The sequence below is a fragment of the Sporobolomyces koalae genome, assembly GCF_050403365.1.
Source record: "Sporobolomyces koalae JCM15063 DNA, S_koalae_JCM15063T_v1_ctg16, whole genome shotgun sequence".
NCBI lineage: Eukaryota > Fungi > Basidiomycota > Microbotryomycetes > Sporidiobolales > Sporidiobolaceae > Sporobolomyces > Sporobolomyces koalae.
Genome location: NW_027481755.1, coordinates 68,162 through 85,692, shown reverse-complemented (window position 1 = coordinate 85,692; position 17,531 = coordinate 68,162). Strand labels below are relative to the sequence as shown.

The following is a 17,531-nucleotide window of genomic DNA, read 5'->3' as shown; positions in this document are numbered from 1 at the left end:
CAAAGGGTCGTAACGTCTCCGGGTTAGACTTGGAAGTCCGCATCTGTCATGAAAGTGATGGTCAGTCTTGTGAGCATTCCCAGCGAGGCCGTAGATGATTGAGCCGCACAGATTGGATCAACGCCCTCCCAGCTCTTGTGTTCGCCTTTGAGCTTGGCTTCACCAACCTCAGTCCGGGTGTTCCAGTACCTAGTCACGCAAGATAGCGAAAATTAGATTCGCTCGCTTAGACATCTATAGCAGAACGTACTCGAGTGTGCCGTCGCTCTTACGAGCCGGTTCCCAGTACGATTCGCCAGTATCCTTGTCCGTTCGTCTCTGGAACCAGCGAGGTTGGTGCGGCGGAAGTTCACCCGTCTCTCGTTTGCGACGAGTCGACCTCTGATGCTCCTCGAGATCCGACTTGAGTTCGTTCGCTCGCTCGAACTTGCCCGATTCGAATGCGTGCTGATCTGGTCGCAGGCGACAGTCTGTCGGAGGCAACCAGGGCTTGAGATCATCATTGATGTCGTTGAGGGTGATGGCGAACGGCGTCCTGCGAGGGGGCAACGGCATGTGAGAATCAAAATGTTACGGCAACAGTGCGCAAGGCCGGCTGGCTGCTTACAAGTTGAAGGGCATGTTGGGCGGCTACAGACACATTAGATTAGCTCACGCGCAGAGAAAGATGCGCGAGCGGAGAATGGCTCACCTTGACCGAGTTCTTCCAGAGCCTGATATACTCGGGTGCGACTTCGCCTGCCCCGTTGGTCGGTAGCGAGACGTCGGGAGCAAGCTCTCCATGTCCAGCGCCAACGCGACGCGCAACGAGCTGACTGCTCCATTTGCCTGCAATGTCCCAGCTCTTCTTGCCTTGACTATCAACCACTTGGCCCTTGATCTCGGAAGCGTTTCCTCCCCTCCAACCACGAGGCTTGAACGTCAAGGTGCAAGTCTCGCCTGTTCGGTGGTTCGTGACGACCATGTCGCCGTAATGATCGATGATGGGGTTTCCGAGGAGGAAGTTCGAGACCGACGTCGTGACTTTTGTCCAGCTGTAATGTTCCTCGACGAGGTCGGGAACAGTCGCCGTAGGCGGATAGTCTGGGGCCCATTCTTTCGGGATGCGCAGGTTGACGTGCGCGACTCCGGTAGGACGGATCTCGAAACTCTTGCCCATGAACTTGGATTTGGCATCGACGGATCCAAAGTACTCCCACGATGGTGACTGAGCGATACAGGCCGAAATCGGAGGGTGGTGACAAACTTGCTCGGAGATGTAACGGTACTTCTTCTTCGGGTCGACGTACTCGTACGTCTCGCTGAGCATCGGGTTGAACGGCTTGGCAATTCGGCCGATTGTGGAGGAATAGTTGGACATGGCGAAAGCTTTGTGATAACAAGACATGTATTAGCCGATGACGAGAAAAATATGGCCGTCCGACATACCAGCAACGAAAGCAATTCGCTTGGACGAGTCGCGGTCAACGGCGGCAGCATCGACTGCGAGCGATAAAACGTTAATTTGCGTGAAAGATGCTAGACAGAATGCAGAGCTTACGGCATTGGGTGAACTCAATGTCCTCGGCCATGCGTTGCAGCATGCTCGTCGGCTCGTTGAAGTAGACGGGGAAAGAGATCTTGGTGAGATCCTTGCCGATCGATCCTTTGAGGATTGCCCACAAGGAAACGCTCGGACGGTTGTCATTGCTGATGGGCAGAGACTGACGCAAGTTCTCGTACCCCTTGTACGGGGTCAGATCGAACGAATCGAGGAATCGCTTAGCGGGTTCGGTACGACGTTCAGGAGCCTGACCCGATTCGTCCTTCTGCTCCTCGATCGGAATCGCGCCCGTCTCGATCGCTTCGAAGAACTCGTCATCATCGTCGTCTTCGTCAGACGTCGTTCCTTCCTCGTTGTGAAGGGCAGAATCGACAAGCTGTTCGAGTTCGGCGGGACCGAGAGCGGTTGCAGTCGTACCCGCTCGAGTGCGAGTCCGGATAGGGGATAGCGAGATCGTTGGCGTTCGGCTGCCGGTGCGCGCTCGGGCGAGCGTTGGGCTCGACAGTGCAGGAGGAAGGGCTGCACTACCGTCTTCAGGTAGTTGAGCACTGGTCGGTGTCTCAGCATCACTTGCGTCGCGCTGCGCCATGTACGAGGTGGCGGCGTCGTGCATGGACTGCCGGGGGCTCAGGCCTGGTGAATTCGCACCCCAATTGGCTCGAACTTCTTGCAACGCTCGCTTCCTCCTCGTGTTGTCCCTCGACGCCTTCTGCAATTCAACTTCGAGAGCGGCGTGTTGGGCGGCAACCTCTCGCATGCTCTCTTCCCACATGCGTTTTGCCTCGACCTCCTTCTCGTAGCGCTTGACAAAGTAGCGCTCGCGTTGCTGCACGATGTCCGAGTAATCGTCAATCATGGCATCAAGAGTCGCAAGCGATTTCTTGAGGGCGTCGTAGACTTCGCTCGCGGACGAGGACGAGGTAGTCGAAACCTTCGCAGCACTTGAACCTGCTGAAGAGGTCGTAAGTTGAAGCGACGCAAGGAGTTGTTGCGCGAGTTCGATCTGGGTCTTGTTGCCTTGGGTGAGCAGGTGAAAGTCGTCGGCGTGCGGAACAGCATCATCATCATCTGCTCCGAAAGTCTCGTCATCGCCAATGACCGACTCGCCAGCAGATCCGATGGGCGAGACAGTGTCCATCTTGTGCAGGAGAGGCTCAGAAGGTCTGCGCGATGCTAGAGAGTCGCTGACGGAGCGGGCGTAGGAGCTGGAGACTCCGCTCTCCTTATCGCTGGCGTGATCGATCGCCTGTCGCAAACTGTCGACCCAGCGCATGACCTCGACGGGATCTGCGGTGATACATGCGATTCAGGATGAGGTGTCTCCACAAGGACTAGTTGCACGACACTCACGGTTTCCCCGGAGGTAGAACGAGGGCATCGATCTACCGGTCTTGTTGGAAACGGTGAACTTGAGCTTGTCGGATTCTCCCGAATGAATCTTGGCGACAGACATGCTGATCGATCCTCGCGAGGCTTTGCCCTCGTCTTCCTGACTTCGGTAGTAAGAAAGAATGCCTACGAAAGGGTTTTGAGGCTTAGCTAGGCATTTCGCCGAGGACAGTGTCTGTCCAAGTAAGCGGCATACCGTTATCGAGAACAAACCATCGGGATCTCCATCCTCGTGCGACATTGGTCCACTTGCTGAGGTAGCCTCGCATTGCCGGGGCCTTGCCGGATGCCAAAGTAGAGCTTGTCGCTGAGTTGCCGTGCCCAGTTCCCGATTGAAGAGCTTGACTTTCGCTGTTCTCGACTTGCTTCAACACGGTTTTGATCCGGTCGTCCTTGGCATAGTCGACCGGCAACTTTCCCTTTCGATCTCGGGCGAGGACATCGCCACCTCGGTTCAGGACGAGCTTGATCAGACCAAGATCTTTCCTCCTGACAGCCTCGTGCAGGATCGGGGTGCCCGTAGCCGAATCCTCAAGATTGAAGTCCAGGCATTTGGCACGGGGCTTGGCGATGAAGTGGTAGAGCTTTTCGGCCTGCGAATTCGAGACATGGCCGGACGCGGCAGACACTTTCTGAGACTGCTCGCCCGAAGGCGGAAGCATCATCGAATTGCGGTTCGCTGCAGGGTCGGACGCGGGAGAAGCGACGTAAGACGCTAGAAGGCCGAGGTAAGTCTCGTTCCATTTGTTGCGAGAGACTGTCAACGCGAGTGAATGCGAGTCAGTCTTTTGTTGTGGGTGAGCAACACGGTTTTGCCGTACCCGAAATGATGCCGGCAGCTTCTGCGGTTGAAGCGACTTCGAAACAGGTTTTGCCGCTTTGGTCTGGAATCATGTCGTCTACGCCGTCAAGACTGATCAAGAAAGGCAGGACATCGCGTCGATCAAGAGCTGCCGCGAGATGCAGAGGGGTTTGGCCGCGAGAGTCTTGAGCGTTGATAGACGATGGCACATGTTTCGCGACAAACTCGACGATGGAAGCTGTGCAAATTCAGCGATTTCAGCAGATACTTCAAAGGCGTTGGTGAGGCAGGATCGAGGCTTACGTTTGGCGCATCGTACGGCAAGGTGAAGCGGGGTCGAAGTCGAGGATTGCGGGATTTCGCCCCGATTCGACTGGTTGGTTGAGGGTTCCGATCGTTGGAAGTCTTCGAGGAATGGCAGGAGCGCGGCTTGATCGCCTGTGCGCAAGAGAGCAGGACGTCGGGCGTGTCGAGACGGTCAGTTCGCCGTCGGCGATCGGCAGCAGACAGCGAAGCTCACCTTTGCGCAGGGCATCGAGAAGCCTGTAGGCTCGAAGAGATTCTTGCGGGCCCGCTGTGAGATAGGACCGAGTGGTTCAGCAGGAGGCAGACCGAAGGCAAGGGTTCTCCAAGATACGAGATGGGGCACAACTTGCCTTTGTTGACAAGCGCTTCCGTTGTGGACGAAAGGCCACTCGGAGCCGAGATATGGCTGGGCTGGCTCGATGTGGGACCACCCATGACGGGCGGAGGCAGCTCGGTCGCCGTGTTCGAAGCTGGCGATGAGCCGGCCGGATTCGAAGTGTGGTTCGACGTAGCCGTGCCGGATGCTTGCCGCTGGACCGGAGTCGCGCTCCGGGATCCAGGGATCAATCCACTCAGTGAGGGCATCGAAAGGGGTGGCGAGGAAGCGAGTTTCGGGCAACTCGTGCGGTGAGTTGTTCGCGACGCATACATCGGCCCCAGGCATGTTGCTTCATCGTCATCCGACATTTGTCAAATACTCTCGACGCCAAAATCGCCGGCTTTAAGCTGCGAAGCCTTGATTGAGCTCGCAAAATCCGTCTCACTCGAACCATTCTCCTCGGTACTGCCCCGGGCTCACAGAAGAAAGACCGCGTTACTCGATACTACTTTAGGTTGCTGAGCTCTTCTGGCTGCAGCTCAGAGGGTATGTACACAAGGGGACAGCGGAGGTAACTGGCTCAAGCCGCGAACAGGATGACGGTTCGGAGCAGGGTGTGTGTAGTTGAGCCGTACGAAATGACGAGCAACCGCTTTAGATCTGTTTGTTCTCAACCTTGCGGGCGAGCTCGAGCTGCGATCCAGTTTGCGTGAGCTGGCTTTGAAAGCGGGAGAGGCGCGTGACTATCGGGAATGAGCTCACCTCGGACGCAGTGATCGTGCGCAGAGCACCAGGCGCAGCCGTCTCGCCCGTGATGGCACCCTTGACCACCTCGAACGTCTGGCCGATCGAAGTGCGAGTCTTGACCCACTGCGACATACAAGAGAAAGACAACAGTCAGCTCGAGGATCGTGCGTAATCCGTTAGGTGATCGCGTCGGAAGCCATGCTCAGGGTACTCACGTAGCGGATCTGTGGACGAGATCAGACTGTCAGCCTACCGAGCTGCCAACGAGACGAAAACGAGACGACTGACCTCGGTGGGGATGACTTCGATGATCGCGATGCGCGGGTCTCCAGGCTCGCCCGTACGCTGCTCGTCGACCTTGCCGAACCAGCTCTTGAGTAGGGGAGACCAGAGCTTCTTGACCGCCTCGACGTCCGTGACCACCTTGGCGTTACCGGCAACCGAGGCCCAATCGGTGCTGGAAGGGTCCGAGAAGGACACGTTCACGTTGGGGTCGTTCGCTAGCTCGTCGAACTTGCCCGACTCGCGGTTCGCGATGAACGAGAAGACGAGGCCCTGGTGCGATGCAGGCGACATTGCGCGCGAGTGCAGCGCGCCGTCCGTGTCGCGCGAGGTGAGCATCGCGAACTTGGCCTCCTTGACGATCGATTGAAGTTCCGACTTCTTCTGGTCGACCGAGGCGTCTTGCTCGGCTTTGGCGGTGTACGGGTCGGCAGCGGAGGACATGGTGCGTGTTCTGGCTGCAGCAGTGTGGGGAAGAAGGGCGGCGCGAACGACGAACAGGTGAGATCGAGCGAGACGAGGAGGGCACGTTGCGAGCATGTTTGAGGCGGACGGGTGGCTTACGTGTAATGGGAGGTATGAAACTGAGTGAGAGGACAAGAGCGAGGAGACAAGGTTTCGCTCACTTCCATCGGGAGAAATACGTCATTGCGACGATGACGAGCTTTCCGCGCTTATGTTCTCTTATGATAGTGTGCACAGGCTCATATTCAGCCCATACATTAGTCCGTTCATCTGTAGGCCTTGATCATGGTTCTTGACAGAGCGAAAGAAAAATCCTTCGATCACGTGATTTCTTGAATCACGTGACTTGTACGCTTTCCTGACAATCCACCTCGACATACAATACATCCTTGCGGTTTATGCAAGCACTCCTCGTCAAAGTCTTTTGTGGACAGGCACAGCCTGCCGGCCAACGGCGGAATGCGCACTCCACTTGCGCAGCGGCAGGCTCTTTTCTTGCATTTCTTCGACATGCGACTACCACCAAAGAAGAACAAGCAGAAACAGGTCGTCATCGACTATACTTCGCTCGAGAGCGCCAAGTCGTCTGCCCCGGCGTCTTACGACTACGGCAGTTGGCTCGAAGGTTCGCGGGCCCATCCTTTTCCTGTTCCACTTGTACGGCACATTGACGGCGCTGCATTCGATAGAGGGAATCAAGCAGGAGGAGCAAGGCGAGCGTTACCAGTCTGGAAACAAGGCGACTCGACATTACTCGAATGCGGTCATCTGCTTCTCGCTCGCGGCATCGCTCGCGTCGAACGACTTTGACAGCCGATACAATGCCGCTCGAGTGCTGTACAAATTGGCGACAGATCATCTAGGTCCGCGAGAAGCATACGATGCGCTGAGCAAAGCCATCTTAGGGTACCGAGACGCGGTTGCAGTTCTCGGTTCAGACGGAACGATGGCGAGGATCGACGGCTTGTTCAACCTCGCACAGGCCGACGTTGTGCTCTTTGAGATGCTCGAAGATGCTGCCGTCAGCGGTGTGCCAGAAGGAACTGCACTGCAAGCCGCGAGGGAGGCCAAAGAATTGTTCGCGCAGGTCGAAGCACTTCAGATGAGCGAGTTGGACGAATTCTTCGGGCCAGGTGACGTCGGAAGTGTTCCAGAAGAAGAGGAGGTGATCGACGAGCAACCGGAAGAGGTCCGAGCCACGGAGACGACAATAGTCACTCCCCAGCTTGTGATCGACACCCTCCTCGAGGCCATCTCGCTCGACATGTCGCTGCACTCGAACCTCAATGGCGATCTCGCTTCGCAGCATCAGCTGCTCGAAACGGCCAAGGCGACCTTCGAACGCGCTGTTGCCTTGCGCCAGCGATATCTGCCGGATTGTCCTCCCGAGCTCGAGGTCGAGATGGTGCTCGCGCAATTTTCTATCTATTCGTCCCCTTCGTCTCCCGATGCGAAGCAGATCTTGGAACAAGCCCTCGCTGCGAGTCCTACTCCATCGCCCTCTCTGCTGTCGATCTACGCCGATCACCTGGTCGAGTCTTTACCGTTCTCGCAACCGTTCGACGTCGTGGCGGCACAGCTGGAAAGCGCTCTCTCGACATATCAAAAAGTCCAAGCCCTCCTACAGAATCGCCTCTCGCCGCCAAAGGATGTCCCGTCCTATCGAATTCCCCTGCTTCTCTCTGCGAATCTCCTCGCTCAGGCGACAGTCCACCTGTTGTCGTACCACATGATCGCAGCATCTGGTCAAGCTGTCGAGCTAGCGACACCAAGACTCGCAACTGCTCACTCCCTCGCGCTCGAATCAATCAGTTGCGTCAAATCGGGACTCGCGCTCACGCCATCGTCGACATCATCCGGCCTCGCCCTCGTAAAGTCTCCTCCCTCGCATGAACCCATCTCGAACCTTTCGACACTACTCGCATTACGATCTTCGTATTTCACCCTCGTGAGGATTCGGTTGAGAATGGCTGATTCGCAAGAACAGCTCGATGAAGAGAAGAAACGGTTCTGGTCCGTGTGGAACGCCGTGACTCGCAACTTGCGAGCCGAACCTGATCTCAAGCAGATCGATCTCACGTGGTGGCTTGGCGAGATCGAGGAGGATCAGGTGGTGGAATGTATCGGCGCGGACGCGGCAGAGAAGGAAAGACAGTGGTGGATGAGCCTAGCTGCTTGACTTGTCCCTCTCGACCTGCACTGCATGACGGTGACACGTGCAGCGCGAAACGATATAGCGGGTATAGACAAACAACGGAACGAGCGATACAGCTAAACAGGGAACGAAGAATTCTATCCGGGTAACAGGGGCAGTGGGTGCCAGTTTTTGGTGGGTTGGAGTCTATCCGAAGATGCTTTCTAGTCGAGAGTAGCTGTGTACGAACAGAGACACAATCACGAGAATGAGCAAGCGAAAGACGAGCGGAATGAGAGCGGGAGGGGAACGAGCACGTACATGTAAAAAATGAGCGCTGAACTCGGTGCGGCCCTCATCGCAGTCAGTCCGCACCCGCTGTACAGTCCTCGAATACCCCTTGCCTTGTAAATGTCTTTTCCGACTTGCAGGAACCCTCTCCGCTGTTCACCCGCTTTCAATGCCGACCCTCGCAGTTCATCCTCGGTCTGGATTGTCGACTTGATGCAGTCGGCCGGGAACAGGACGCAATTGTACACGACTCCGGCAGACGCGCCCGACAGCATCAACTCCCACGCGGCCAAATCTCCCTTGACCACGGGACCGCCCGGGTTCGCCTTGGATGTTTCCCCTCGATCTGTACGCCGTTGGGCAAAGTAGGTCGACAGTACTTCGAACGTCGTGAACCATGCTGCAGAACCTCCCGTTTCGCGCAGGAACGTGCCAGTCTGTCCCAACCAGAGACCCTTGATGCCGGATTCTCGCAGGATCGAGCGAGTAATAGCAACGGGACCGGGGGGAGGCGTGCGAGGAGCGGCGGCGGCACTCAACGTCGCAACTGGAGTCATGCTCGAAGTCGCGAGGAGAGCATCGGCTGCGACGATGTTCTGGACTTGCATTTTGCATTTGACGAGTTCGACCGGGGTGAGCACGAAGGAGGCGGCAGAGCCAGCAATCGCCGCAGCCGTGGCGATTTGAGGGATCGAGAGAGGCGCAACTTGGCTCGGATCGCTGTGCGCTGGCGGCGGGAACAGGTGCCGCAGGAGGGCTTGCGATTGATTGTACACGACAAACAGGGTCGCGTTCTCGGCCATGGCGCCTCCAACAGGCATCGAAACTCCCTGGATAAGTACAAGGCGTTAGATGCTGTCGTGCCGAGAGCACGGAGAACACTTAGTGAGACGCACTCTCCACAAGCCGCGCAGGCCTTCGCCTTTGAACGTCTGAATCATGCAATCGAGTGGGCCTTTGAAGCGCAGTGGCCGATCCAACGGCTGGCTTTGAAGCCGCACTTTGACGAGGTCGAATGGGTGTTCAAACAGCTTTGAAACGATGCCTGTCATGCGAGAGCGCAAGCGAGATTAGCGCAAGCGAGGACAGCCGACGTTGGCCTGAAGTAGAGCTGCACTGACCAGCAGCCTGCTCGAGTACGGGTCAGCTCGCTTACGATAGTGAATTCGTTTCGAGGGGAGGAACTCACGGATCCATAGCTAATGTCCTTCCACGCCGGTCGCACACCTTCTGGGGCAGTGCCGACCGACGCACTCAAATCGCTCGCGTCGCTCGACATGTGTTTGGTTTGTATATTCGCGGAGTTGGAGGTAGCAGGTTGACTCAGCACATGGTGAGAGAGCAAGAGAAGCTGCAGCGGATCGGGGCTAGCGGGGAGAGAGTAGCGCAGTAAGTTCGCGCGAAGTCGTCTCGAAACTTGATCTCGCTCGTTGCCATCGCGCGACGCGTTCGACTCGCTCTCGCACTATACGCACACCATGAGCTCCCTGTTCGGTCGAGCCAACTCTGTCCTGTCGTCGTTTTCGCGCCTCTCGCTCGCGCCAGTGCGACCAACTGCGACGCCTTCTTCTTCGGCTGTATTTCAGCCGTCACAGCTGCTGCAGGTTCGCAACAAGTCGCTCGTGCCGAGGCGGACAAAGTACCGCAAGGCGCACAAGGGACGGACACCGCTCGCGCTCGGAGGATCGACCAAAGGAACGACTCTCGAATGGGGCGACTACGGCTTGCGGGTGAACGAGGCAGTCCGGCTCACGGCGAAGCACCTCGAGACGGCTGAAGCAGCGCTCAAGCGAGGTCTCAAACCGATCCGAGGAAGCAAAGTGTACATCCACCTTTTCTCGCTTTCAGATTCGCGTCTAGTTTGATCATGTCTGAACCTGCGTGCGCGTATTCACAGGTACCTGCGCGTCTTCCCCGACATTCCAGTTTGCATCAAGGTTCGATTTTTGATACCCGTTGCGCGAACTTTTTCCGAGCTTGACGCTATTTCTGCGCGAACAGGGAAACGAAACTCGTATGGGCAAGGGAAAGGGAACGTTCGAATTCTGGGCATGTCGGTAAGCTTGCTGTGGATTCATGCTCGACGATACCGTCACGGGGACTGACGAGAAATTTCGACAATCAGTGCAAAGATGGGTCGAGTGATCCTCGAGATTGGCGGACCGAATCTTCGACCAGAAATGGCCCACGCTGGTTCGTCGATCGCTCAGGCTCGCGCTTCTTCCTGACCCGAACTTGCAGCTGAAATTTGATTTTGCTGCTGATTGAAGTGATGCGGCTGGCGGCAGCCAAGTTGCCGGTAACAACCGAAGTTATTGGTCGTGACTCGCAGGCCCGGATCGGGCACGAGGCGGTTCCTGTCGCCAAGACTCAACCCAGGATCGTCACTTTGGGCCAGCACGAGGCGGCACTAGCAGCAGCAGCGTCGAGCAAAGCCGCCGAGGCGTCCCAGACGGCCTAGATGTACAGACCTTGTAGCCGGAACTGCAATGTCGCGAAATCCTCACTGGACTGGAGATTTAGAATTGCGGTGTCACACCGTAGCGGCGTCGCTCTGAGCATTCGACTCGTCGAGCCTCGACTGCAGAGCCACAAATCGATAGGCACTGGTCCTCGGGCAGATCGCCGATTCAATTTGAACCGCGAGAGCGAACGAGGTGCTCCACTCTCGGTGCCCATGTGGAGCTCCGGCTATTTCGGGGTCACCTGACCTCGTACTTGCGAGTCTTGGCTTGCCCCTTCTCGCCACCTTCTCGCATTCCCTCTTTCGCCTGCTTACCTCTGCTTCACCCTTACCTTGACACGTCCCTGCTCACGATGGCTCCAACTCAAGTGCACTTCCTACGCTGGCCGCGGTATGTTCTATCCTCGGTCGCTGTCGAACATTGCGAATTCGACTGAATCATTGTCTGGGCGATAGATTCCTCTTCTTTCAGCTCACACAGACGCTGTCGCTAGCTACGGCAGGCCTGGCCATCTGGAGCTTGGTCGAGTGAGTTCACGAGCTTGAAACGAAAAGCATCGGGATCATAGCGCTGACTCGGGACGTTGCAGTGGCCGGCATAAACAGGCAATGACCAGAAAGACCTTGCCCGGCGGTGAACTACACATTACCGACATCATTGGTGCCGGCGCAGGTGTCACCACAGCGACGTGAGTTCAGCTCGGCGATTGCCCGATTTTGCGCCAGTTCCCGCGCGCTCGCAACGCTTGTGCTGACCTGGCTTAACATAACTCCCTCAGCGGTCTCTGCGGACTACTATGTTTCGGACTCGGCCTCTATACCATTTTCGGCAAGCGTCGAGTTGAAACCCTGCACACGATCCGCATGAAGGAGGCCCTTTTCACCGTCTGCCTTCTCCTTCTCATTGCCGCCCTCATCCCAGCAACCCTCTTCACCGCGCGGCGATCGGGAGTCATCACGGCTCCGGGCATTCCTCCAGCTCTCATTCTCCAGCTCGTCCAGGCAGCCGGTTTCGAACTAGCCTGTCAGTTTGGGCCCATTCTTCCGCAAGTCGACTGGCAATGTGCTGAATCTTTTCGCTGTCAATGTCACAGACAACAAGCAGACCCCGGTGCTGGCGTTCGTCATCACAGGCTGGTGCACTCTCGCTTCGACCCTTGTCTGCCTCGTGCTCGTGTCCCTTGCCGCTCGCAAGGAGAAACAGCACCACGACACGGCCCTGCTGTCGCACAACGATGTGCACGAAGTTCGCGACGTCGACCACGTGACGCAAACGAAGACGAATGGCTCCCTTACCAAGCATCACTACTAGGCCTGACTTCATCTGTCATCTGTAATTTTCAATGTCAATTGTGCTCAGTTACACAAAGCTGCAGGTTGTGCTCGTACCAAGTTTTCATGCTAGCGCACCGGTCGTTGACTCTCTTCTGTTGTGTTCGACGCTAAGACGAGACCGAGAGTGGGTTCGCCTTGGGTTTGCTTACTTCGGATGTTCGGGTGCGGATCGCTTTGCGAAGGCGGTCCGGGCTGAAAGCCGACTTTACTTGCTGCTGGTCCAACCTTCCGCAGCGAAAGTTTCGCAAGGATCTGTGGGAACGCTGTCGCCAAATGGCTTTGGCCCATCTATAACTTACGAGTGAGGATGAAGACGTCGAGGCAAGCGAGGAAGATGTCAACGCAGAGACTGGCGCACGCGCTAATTTTAGGTTGCCTTTTCATCGTTGACATCCCGGAGTAGCCTCGTCACGTGGAGAAAAGCCGCCAAGAAGAGCAACTTCTCCGAAAGTGCGTCCTCCGACGAAGGGAGGAAAAAAAAGAGCCCAACATTGCAACAAGACTTCCCTCTCGACTACATACACGTACGACACAGTAAAGTCATGGCGCCTACGAACGTCCAGTACCTGCGCATCCCTCGGTACGCCATTCTTGAGCATGGTTCCCTGCTCCTCGTGAGTTGACTGATCGAGAGCCTCCTTTCGGCTTCACGCTGGGCAGCTATGCGTTCTTCGCCATCACTACGAGTCTCTGCATTGCCACCATCGGTCTTGCTGCGTGGTCGCTCCGCGAGTAAGTCATGTTCTGCTACCAAAGGTCGTGCGCCGGTCACCCGACGGTTCACTGATGTCGTTCGCAAACGTACAGCTCGCAAGACAAGGAAGACCTCGTCGCACACACTCTTGCTGGCGCAAAGCTTCACGTCTCCGATATTGTCGGTGCCGGCGGAGCAGTCGTCGCTGCGGCGTAAGTCGGGCCGAATTGTCACTCGACGAGCGCATCACCGAAACAGCGAGACTGAACGCCTGTCGATTGTGCAGCGGTGTTTCGGCAATCTTGTGTATCGGATTGTTCATCGCGACCCTGTTGAGCCCCCGACGCATCGAAACCCTCAGCTCAATCCGTGTCAAGGAAGGCCTGTTCGCTTTCGTGCTCGTGTTCCTGTTTGCCACCCTCGTTCCTTCGACGGTGTTTGCCGCTCAACGTTCAGGACACATCACTGCGCCTGGTATCCCCAAAGCCATCATTGAGCGCCTTGTCGCTGCCTCTGGATTGAGTCTTGCCTGTAAGCATTCATCCGATTACTTTCTTGTAGTCGATAGACTCTCGAAACTTACTCTTACCTATACCTTCCGTCCAGACAAGGACCAACGCCCCGTGCTCGCGTTTGTCATTGTCGGCTGGATCGCTTTCCTCTCGACCGCAATCTCGCTCGTGCTCGTGTCGCTTGCCGCTCGCAAGGCAAAGAAGCACCACAACTTCAGCGGCAGCAACACTCCCGAAACCCGCGACGAGATGACTACGGCAAACACGACCGCGCCTGCCTCGACTGTCGGCAACTAAACCTCGATTTCTCGAAAGCGATTCTGTGCCATCTCGCGTTTGTCTGTTCGCACGGTGTCTTCAAGCAAACCATCGCATTCATCCCTTTCACACTTATCACTACTGATCTACATACTCTTACTCTTAATCGCCTGGTACTCTACTACATTTTTCGCATTTAATATCGAATTCAGCATTGCATTTCTTCACCATCTCGAATGTTCGCAGCAATTCGTGCTCCTAGAGACCTATCTCGGACCTGCCGATGAGAGCCGAGGAAAAGAACCTGAAACATTTCAAGCTGCTTGCGAGAGCGGCTCATACAGTTTGTGATTCGTGCCGAGCGAATACGTGAACGTTTTCCTCGAGTAGAAACTCGAACCCTCTGGCATTTGGGGACCCGAAGCTTCGAGTTCGAGAGTATCGATCACGTCGTCGAGCAAGTGCGCTTGTCCGACGGTGATGCCGCTGAAGTTTGTGTATTTGACGTGAACCTGAGAAATCGTGGAGTCGATCAGCTCGAATATGGGAATCGAGCGAGTCGACGCGATATTCTGAGACTCACAACGTGCACATGGAAGTGATCTACAGACGAGAAAGGTTCAGCTTGTTGTCGACTTAAGATAGCGGATGAGAGAAAACCAGCAAACAATACGTGGGCTGATAATGAATAAAGAACCTCAGTTCTCCCTGTTCGATTCCGTACTTGGCGATCGCGGCAGCTTCAGTAGCTTGACGAATGTTGCGTAAGAGTGGGAGGTGCGCGGGGGTCAAGTCTCGCAGGGATCGAATGGTGCGGTCCTGGGTCAAGACGAGCAGGTAGAGTGCCGACATGGTCTTTTGGTCCCATTTCCTGTCGCGCGCAGACGCAATTGTCAATGAGCCTGCTCGATAGGCGAAGAGAGAGGAATGGAACAGACAAGTCGGGGGTCAAGACGAAACCAGTCTTGGGATCGTCATCTCGATACAAAACGTTTTCCGCTTCAGCAGTGCCGTCCAAGATTCCGTAGACCCAGTTGATCGTGGCAGGCGGAATACTGTCAATGTACGGCTTGACGATCGACTGGTAGAGCTCGGGCGTTTCGCGCACGATGCGAGACTCTTGGATGCTGTATTTCAGGATGTGCTGCAGCGAGTTGAATGTAGTTCAGCTGTGAGTGGCTCGAATAAGCGAGGCTTGGGGCGCAAACACTCACTTTTTCGGTTGCCGGACAGATAGAAGTCAATTGGACATCGGCGTGCTCGCGACCCGGCGCGAACCAGGCGAGCGAAGTGGCGTAGATGTCGTTGCACGTTTTCTGAAGGCTGAAAACGTCAGAAGGATGTCATAACTTAGCTCAAGAATGTAGTCTCACGGTCTCGAGACGACTCCAGGCATCAGTCGAAGCGAGCGAGACGGCTTCTCCAGGTAGGTACGGCGTCTTCTCGATTTTGAGGATGGCAGGCGCGCGGATCGAGCCTCCTTCCGGAACAGCGCTTCCTAGGAGGAATACAACGAGCTCACGAGGGTCTGTGGTCGTCCGCGTCCATATGTCAGCGCACAGAGGCATCATGACGGATAGAAGCGAGAACGCTGACCTTCGTTGAGCGTGCGCTCGTACTCGAAGCTCGCGAGGAGGTTCGTAGCGTCGGTGAAGCTCGGCGCTGCAGCTGAGGGACTCATGAAGGCGATACGATGAGCGAAGGGGATGCAAGAGATCAAACCTTGTTGAGTGATCAAACGAGGCGGTGCGGGCGCCGACCGTCCGACTCCTACGCGGCGCTCTCCTGGTCTGACCGAAATTCCAGCCCGGTTCCCTGATCATCATGTCGGTCGGCGCAGTCCAAGTCATCGATATCTCGCAATGCCCGACAGCAGCGTCGCTCGGACAGGCGATTCAATCATCCTTATCGTCGGCCGGGTTCATCTTCCTCACACGTCACGGGCTCGATTCGCAGATTGAACGCATGTTCAGGATGTCTGGTACGCATCCCACACTGACGCACGCAACTCCCGCTCGCATGGTGGTCGAGCCCGATCACTCAACGTTCGTCGTGCGATGCGGTGCAGAGACCTTTTTCAATTACGAGACGGACGAGCAGAAGCAAAAAACAGCATACGTGAGCTCAGTATATCGTACTCGTTCGGAATGCGAGCTTGAGCTACATCAAGATACCACCGGAAACAGGCCGATAACAAGGGCTACACGAAAGTGTCACAAGAAGCGTCAGTTCCTCCCTCGTCTGCTGACGAGACTCGAAAGCTCAACTGATCATACACCTCGAATGCGGATGCATAGGCTCGATCCGACGAACCCCGCCCCTGACTTGAAAGAAGGATTCAATATTGGCTTTATCGAGCCAGGCACTCCCCCTCGGCCATCGCAACCGCTGCCAACCCTGCTCGAGCAGCATGCCGACGAGCTCGTCAACTTTCAACGCGCGTGTTTCGCCATCTGTCAGCGCCTGCTTGAAGCAATCGCAGTCTCGCTCGAGCTCGAGCCATCTTTCTTCACCTCGCAACACCACGAAGGATCCGATTCGGCAAGCATCTTGCGACTTTTGCATTACGTCGCAATCCCGCCAGGAGCTCAGGTTGATCCAAACCGAGCTGGAGCGCATTCCGACTACGGCAGTTTGACCCTGTTGTTCCAGCGAGCGGCGGGAGGAGAAGGTCTTCAGATCTTGCCTTCGAGCGAGACCTTGACCGGAGTTTGGAGGGACGTTGGAGTCGTCGAGAACGCCATCCTCGTCAACATTGGCGACGCGCTCGAGCTGTGGACTGGCGCACATTACAAATCGACCTTGCATCGCGTGAGCCCCTTCAAATGCCCATGCTTTACATTGAACGTTTATCTTGACAGCTTTCGCGCGTGAACATAGGTGGTACTGCCAACGCCGCTGCCTGCCGAGGGAATCCCAGAACGCTTCTCGATCGCATACTTCAATCAGCCGTCCCCGAACGCTTCTCTCAAGACGGTCGTGCCAGTCTCTTCCATCTCTGCAAGTTGCGTCGAACCTCCTCTTGTCTCTAGGATAGAGAACCTGCAGTATACTGACCCTGAATCTCGTGCGAGGAAGACGATCTGCAGCGTATGGAACGCAAAGGAGTTCGACCCGGGACAGAGTTGACTGCCAACGAACATCTCATGGCGCGGCTTGCGAGTACCTACAAGTCGAGTAGATGAACCAGCAACTTTTCAAAAATCGGAGTGGCTCTCCGAAGCCTGGTCAAACACGAACGCTTGTTCTTTGCGTGGGGCTACAAGCGTAGTCTGTCTCGCCGACTTTTCCTTGACTCGTTTCCTTTGCTCAATGCTACTCGGCTTGTCACAGCAGTATCCCTGTCGGCTGATGCGCAGATATATTGCTTCCGACCTCGACTTGCGGGAGCATCACATTGATTGACGCCCTTTCGTTCGAGTTTGGGATCTGGCGAGCGCTCGCAATCGACGACCAGGCGAAGGCGTCTGACAGTGCGCTGTCTCAAAACCATCCTGCATTTGGGCAGGTACCCTGATGCGATACTGCATGTTGTCGATTCCAAGTCGTTGCTGAAAATGCGGTGTCCATTCAGAAGCACTTTCAGCAGCCTCGCGTCCTCCGAAATCCCCGAGATACTCGTCGAAACTGTGCAGAGGCGAGAAGACGCTTGAAGATCTTTGGTGCAGAAGAGCGCGAGCTAGGTGATTCTCGTCTGTCCATGGCGGAACGTTCTCGTTTGAGAAACCGAGAGGAGAAGACGAAGCACCGAATGTCCAACAATCGTCTGGCGCGGAGAGATTGTCGGGAGTGACGGGCTCGTGAGGCCACTGACGCGGCAGGTCAGTAGCAACGTGACGAGGTCGAGCGCGCATCGGATCTGCGATTGTTGAACCTATGAAAGCAGTGGCCGGAGCAGTCCTATCCTGCGCCAGGAACGCACCTGTGTTTGCAGGCCAACGTATAGAGTTGGCTTGAGCGGGAAAAGGTTGAGCTTTGACGCGGCCCAAT

General features: G+C 56.1%; 9 protein-coding genes across 9 annotated transcripts; 5 read left to right on the top strand and 4 right to left on the bottom strand.

The window, feature by feature from the left end:
• Positions 1–23: 23 nt before the first annotated feature.
• Positions 24–4,625, bottom strand: JCM15063_003059 (OSBP family protein; the record flags this gene model as incomplete). Its single annotated transcript, XM_076678654.1, has 13 exons — positions 24–43; positions 110–189; positions 251–535; positions 608–630; positions 692–1,368; positions 1,429–1,482; positions 1,541–2,830; positions 2,894–3,058; positions 3,129–3,689; positions 3,754–3,972; positions 4,038–4,172; positions 4,255–4,277; positions 4,372–4,625. The coding sequence occupies 13 exons, from the start codon at positions 4,623–4,625 to the stop codon at positions 24–26; spliced, it is 3,786 nt and encodes a 1,261-aa protein (XP_076534146.1).
• A 388-nt stretch (positions 4,626–5,013) lies between these two features.
• JCM15063_003058 (uncharacterized protein) lies at positions 5,014–5,832 on the bottom strand (the record flags this gene model as incomplete). Its single annotated transcript, XM_076678653.1, has 4 exons — positions 5,014–5,052; positions 5,122–5,229; positions 5,322–5,330; positions 5,395–5,832. 4 exons carry the CDS (start codon positions 5,830–5,832, stop codon positions 5,014–5,016), a joined length of 594 nt encoding a protein of 197 aa, XP_076534145.1.
• A 531-nt stretch (positions 5,833–6,363) lies between these two features.
• Positions 6,364–8,032, top strand: JCM15063_003057 (uncharacterized protein; the record flags this gene model as incomplete). Its single annotated transcript, XM_076678652.1, has 2 exons — positions 6,364–6,478; positions 6,543–8,032. 2 exons carry the CDS (start codon positions 6,364–6,366, stop codon positions 8,030–8,032), a joined length of 1,605 nt encoding a protein of 534 aa, XP_076534144.1.
• A 162-nt stretch (positions 8,033–8,194) lies between these two features.
• Positions 8,195–9,557, bottom strand: JCM15063_003056 (uncharacterized protein; the record flags this gene model as incomplete). The annotated part of the gene is made up of 5 exons (XM_076678651.1): positions 8,195–8,225; positions 8,309–9,108; positions 9,175–9,323; positions 9,400–9,406; positions 9,468–9,557. The coding sequence occupies 5 exons, from the start codon at positions 9,555–9,557 to the stop codon at positions 8,195–8,197; spliced, it is 1,077 nt and encodes a 358-aa protein (XP_076534143.1).
• A 199-nt stretch (positions 9,558–9,756) lies between these two features.
• On the top strand, positions 9,757–10,739 carry MRPL16 (mitochondrial 54S ribosomal protein uL16m MRPL16; the record flags this gene model as incomplete). The annotated part of the gene is made up of 5 exons (XM_076678650.1): positions 9,757–10,100; positions 10,176–10,215; positions 10,280–10,335; positions 10,404–10,471; positions 10,549–10,739. 5 exons carry the CDS (start codon positions 9,757–9,759, stop codon positions 10,737–10,739), a joined length of 699 nt encoding a protein of 232 aa, XP_076534142.1.
• Positions 10,740–11,095: 356 nt separating this feature from the next.
• JCM15063_003054 (uncharacterized protein) lies at positions 11,096–12,054 on the top strand (the record flags this gene model as incomplete). The annotated part of the gene is made up of 5 exons (XM_076678649.1): positions 11,096–11,133; positions 11,199–11,270; positions 11,333–11,431; positions 11,522–11,766; positions 11,837–12,054. 5 exons carry the CDS (start codon positions 11,096–11,098, stop codon positions 12,052–12,054), a joined length of 672 nt encoding a protein of 223 aa, XP_076534141.1.
• A 565-nt stretch (positions 12,055–12,619) lies between these two features.
• JCM15063_003053 (uncharacterized protein) lies at positions 12,620–13,580 on the top strand (the record flags this gene model as incomplete). The annotated part of the gene is made up of 5 exons (XM_076678648.1): positions 12,620–12,657; positions 12,738–12,809; positions 12,885–12,983; positions 13,058–13,302; positions 13,378–13,580. The coding sequence occupies 5 exons, from the start codon at positions 12,620–12,622 to the stop codon at positions 13,578–13,580; spliced, it is 657 nt and encodes a 218-aa protein (XP_076534140.1).
• Positions 13,581–13,855: 275 nt separating this feature from the next.
• On the bottom strand, positions 13,856–15,222 carry JCM15063_003052 (uncharacterized protein; the record flags this gene model as incomplete). Its single annotated transcript, XM_076678647.1, has 7 exons — positions 13,856–14,053; positions 14,125–14,144; positions 14,210–14,412; positions 14,480–14,685; positions 14,756–14,857; positions 14,915–15,069; positions 15,138–15,222. 7 exons carry the CDS (start codon positions 15,220–15,222, stop codon positions 13,856–13,858), a joined length of 969 nt encoding a protein of 322 aa, XP_076534139.1.
• Positions 15,223–15,365: 143 nt separating this feature from the next.
• On the top strand, positions 15,366–16,726 carry JCM15063_003051 (isopenicillin N synthase family dioxygenase; the record flags this gene model as incomplete). Its single annotated transcript, XM_076678646.1, has 6 exons — positions 15,366–15,522; positions 15,610–15,668; positions 15,728–15,765; positions 15,839–16,352; positions 16,422–16,541; positions 16,616–16,726. 6 exons carry the CDS (start codon positions 15,366–15,368, stop codon positions 16,724–16,726), a joined length of 999 nt encoding a protein of 332 aa, XP_076534138.1.
• Between the last annotated feature and the right edge of the window lie 805 nt (positions 16,727–17,531).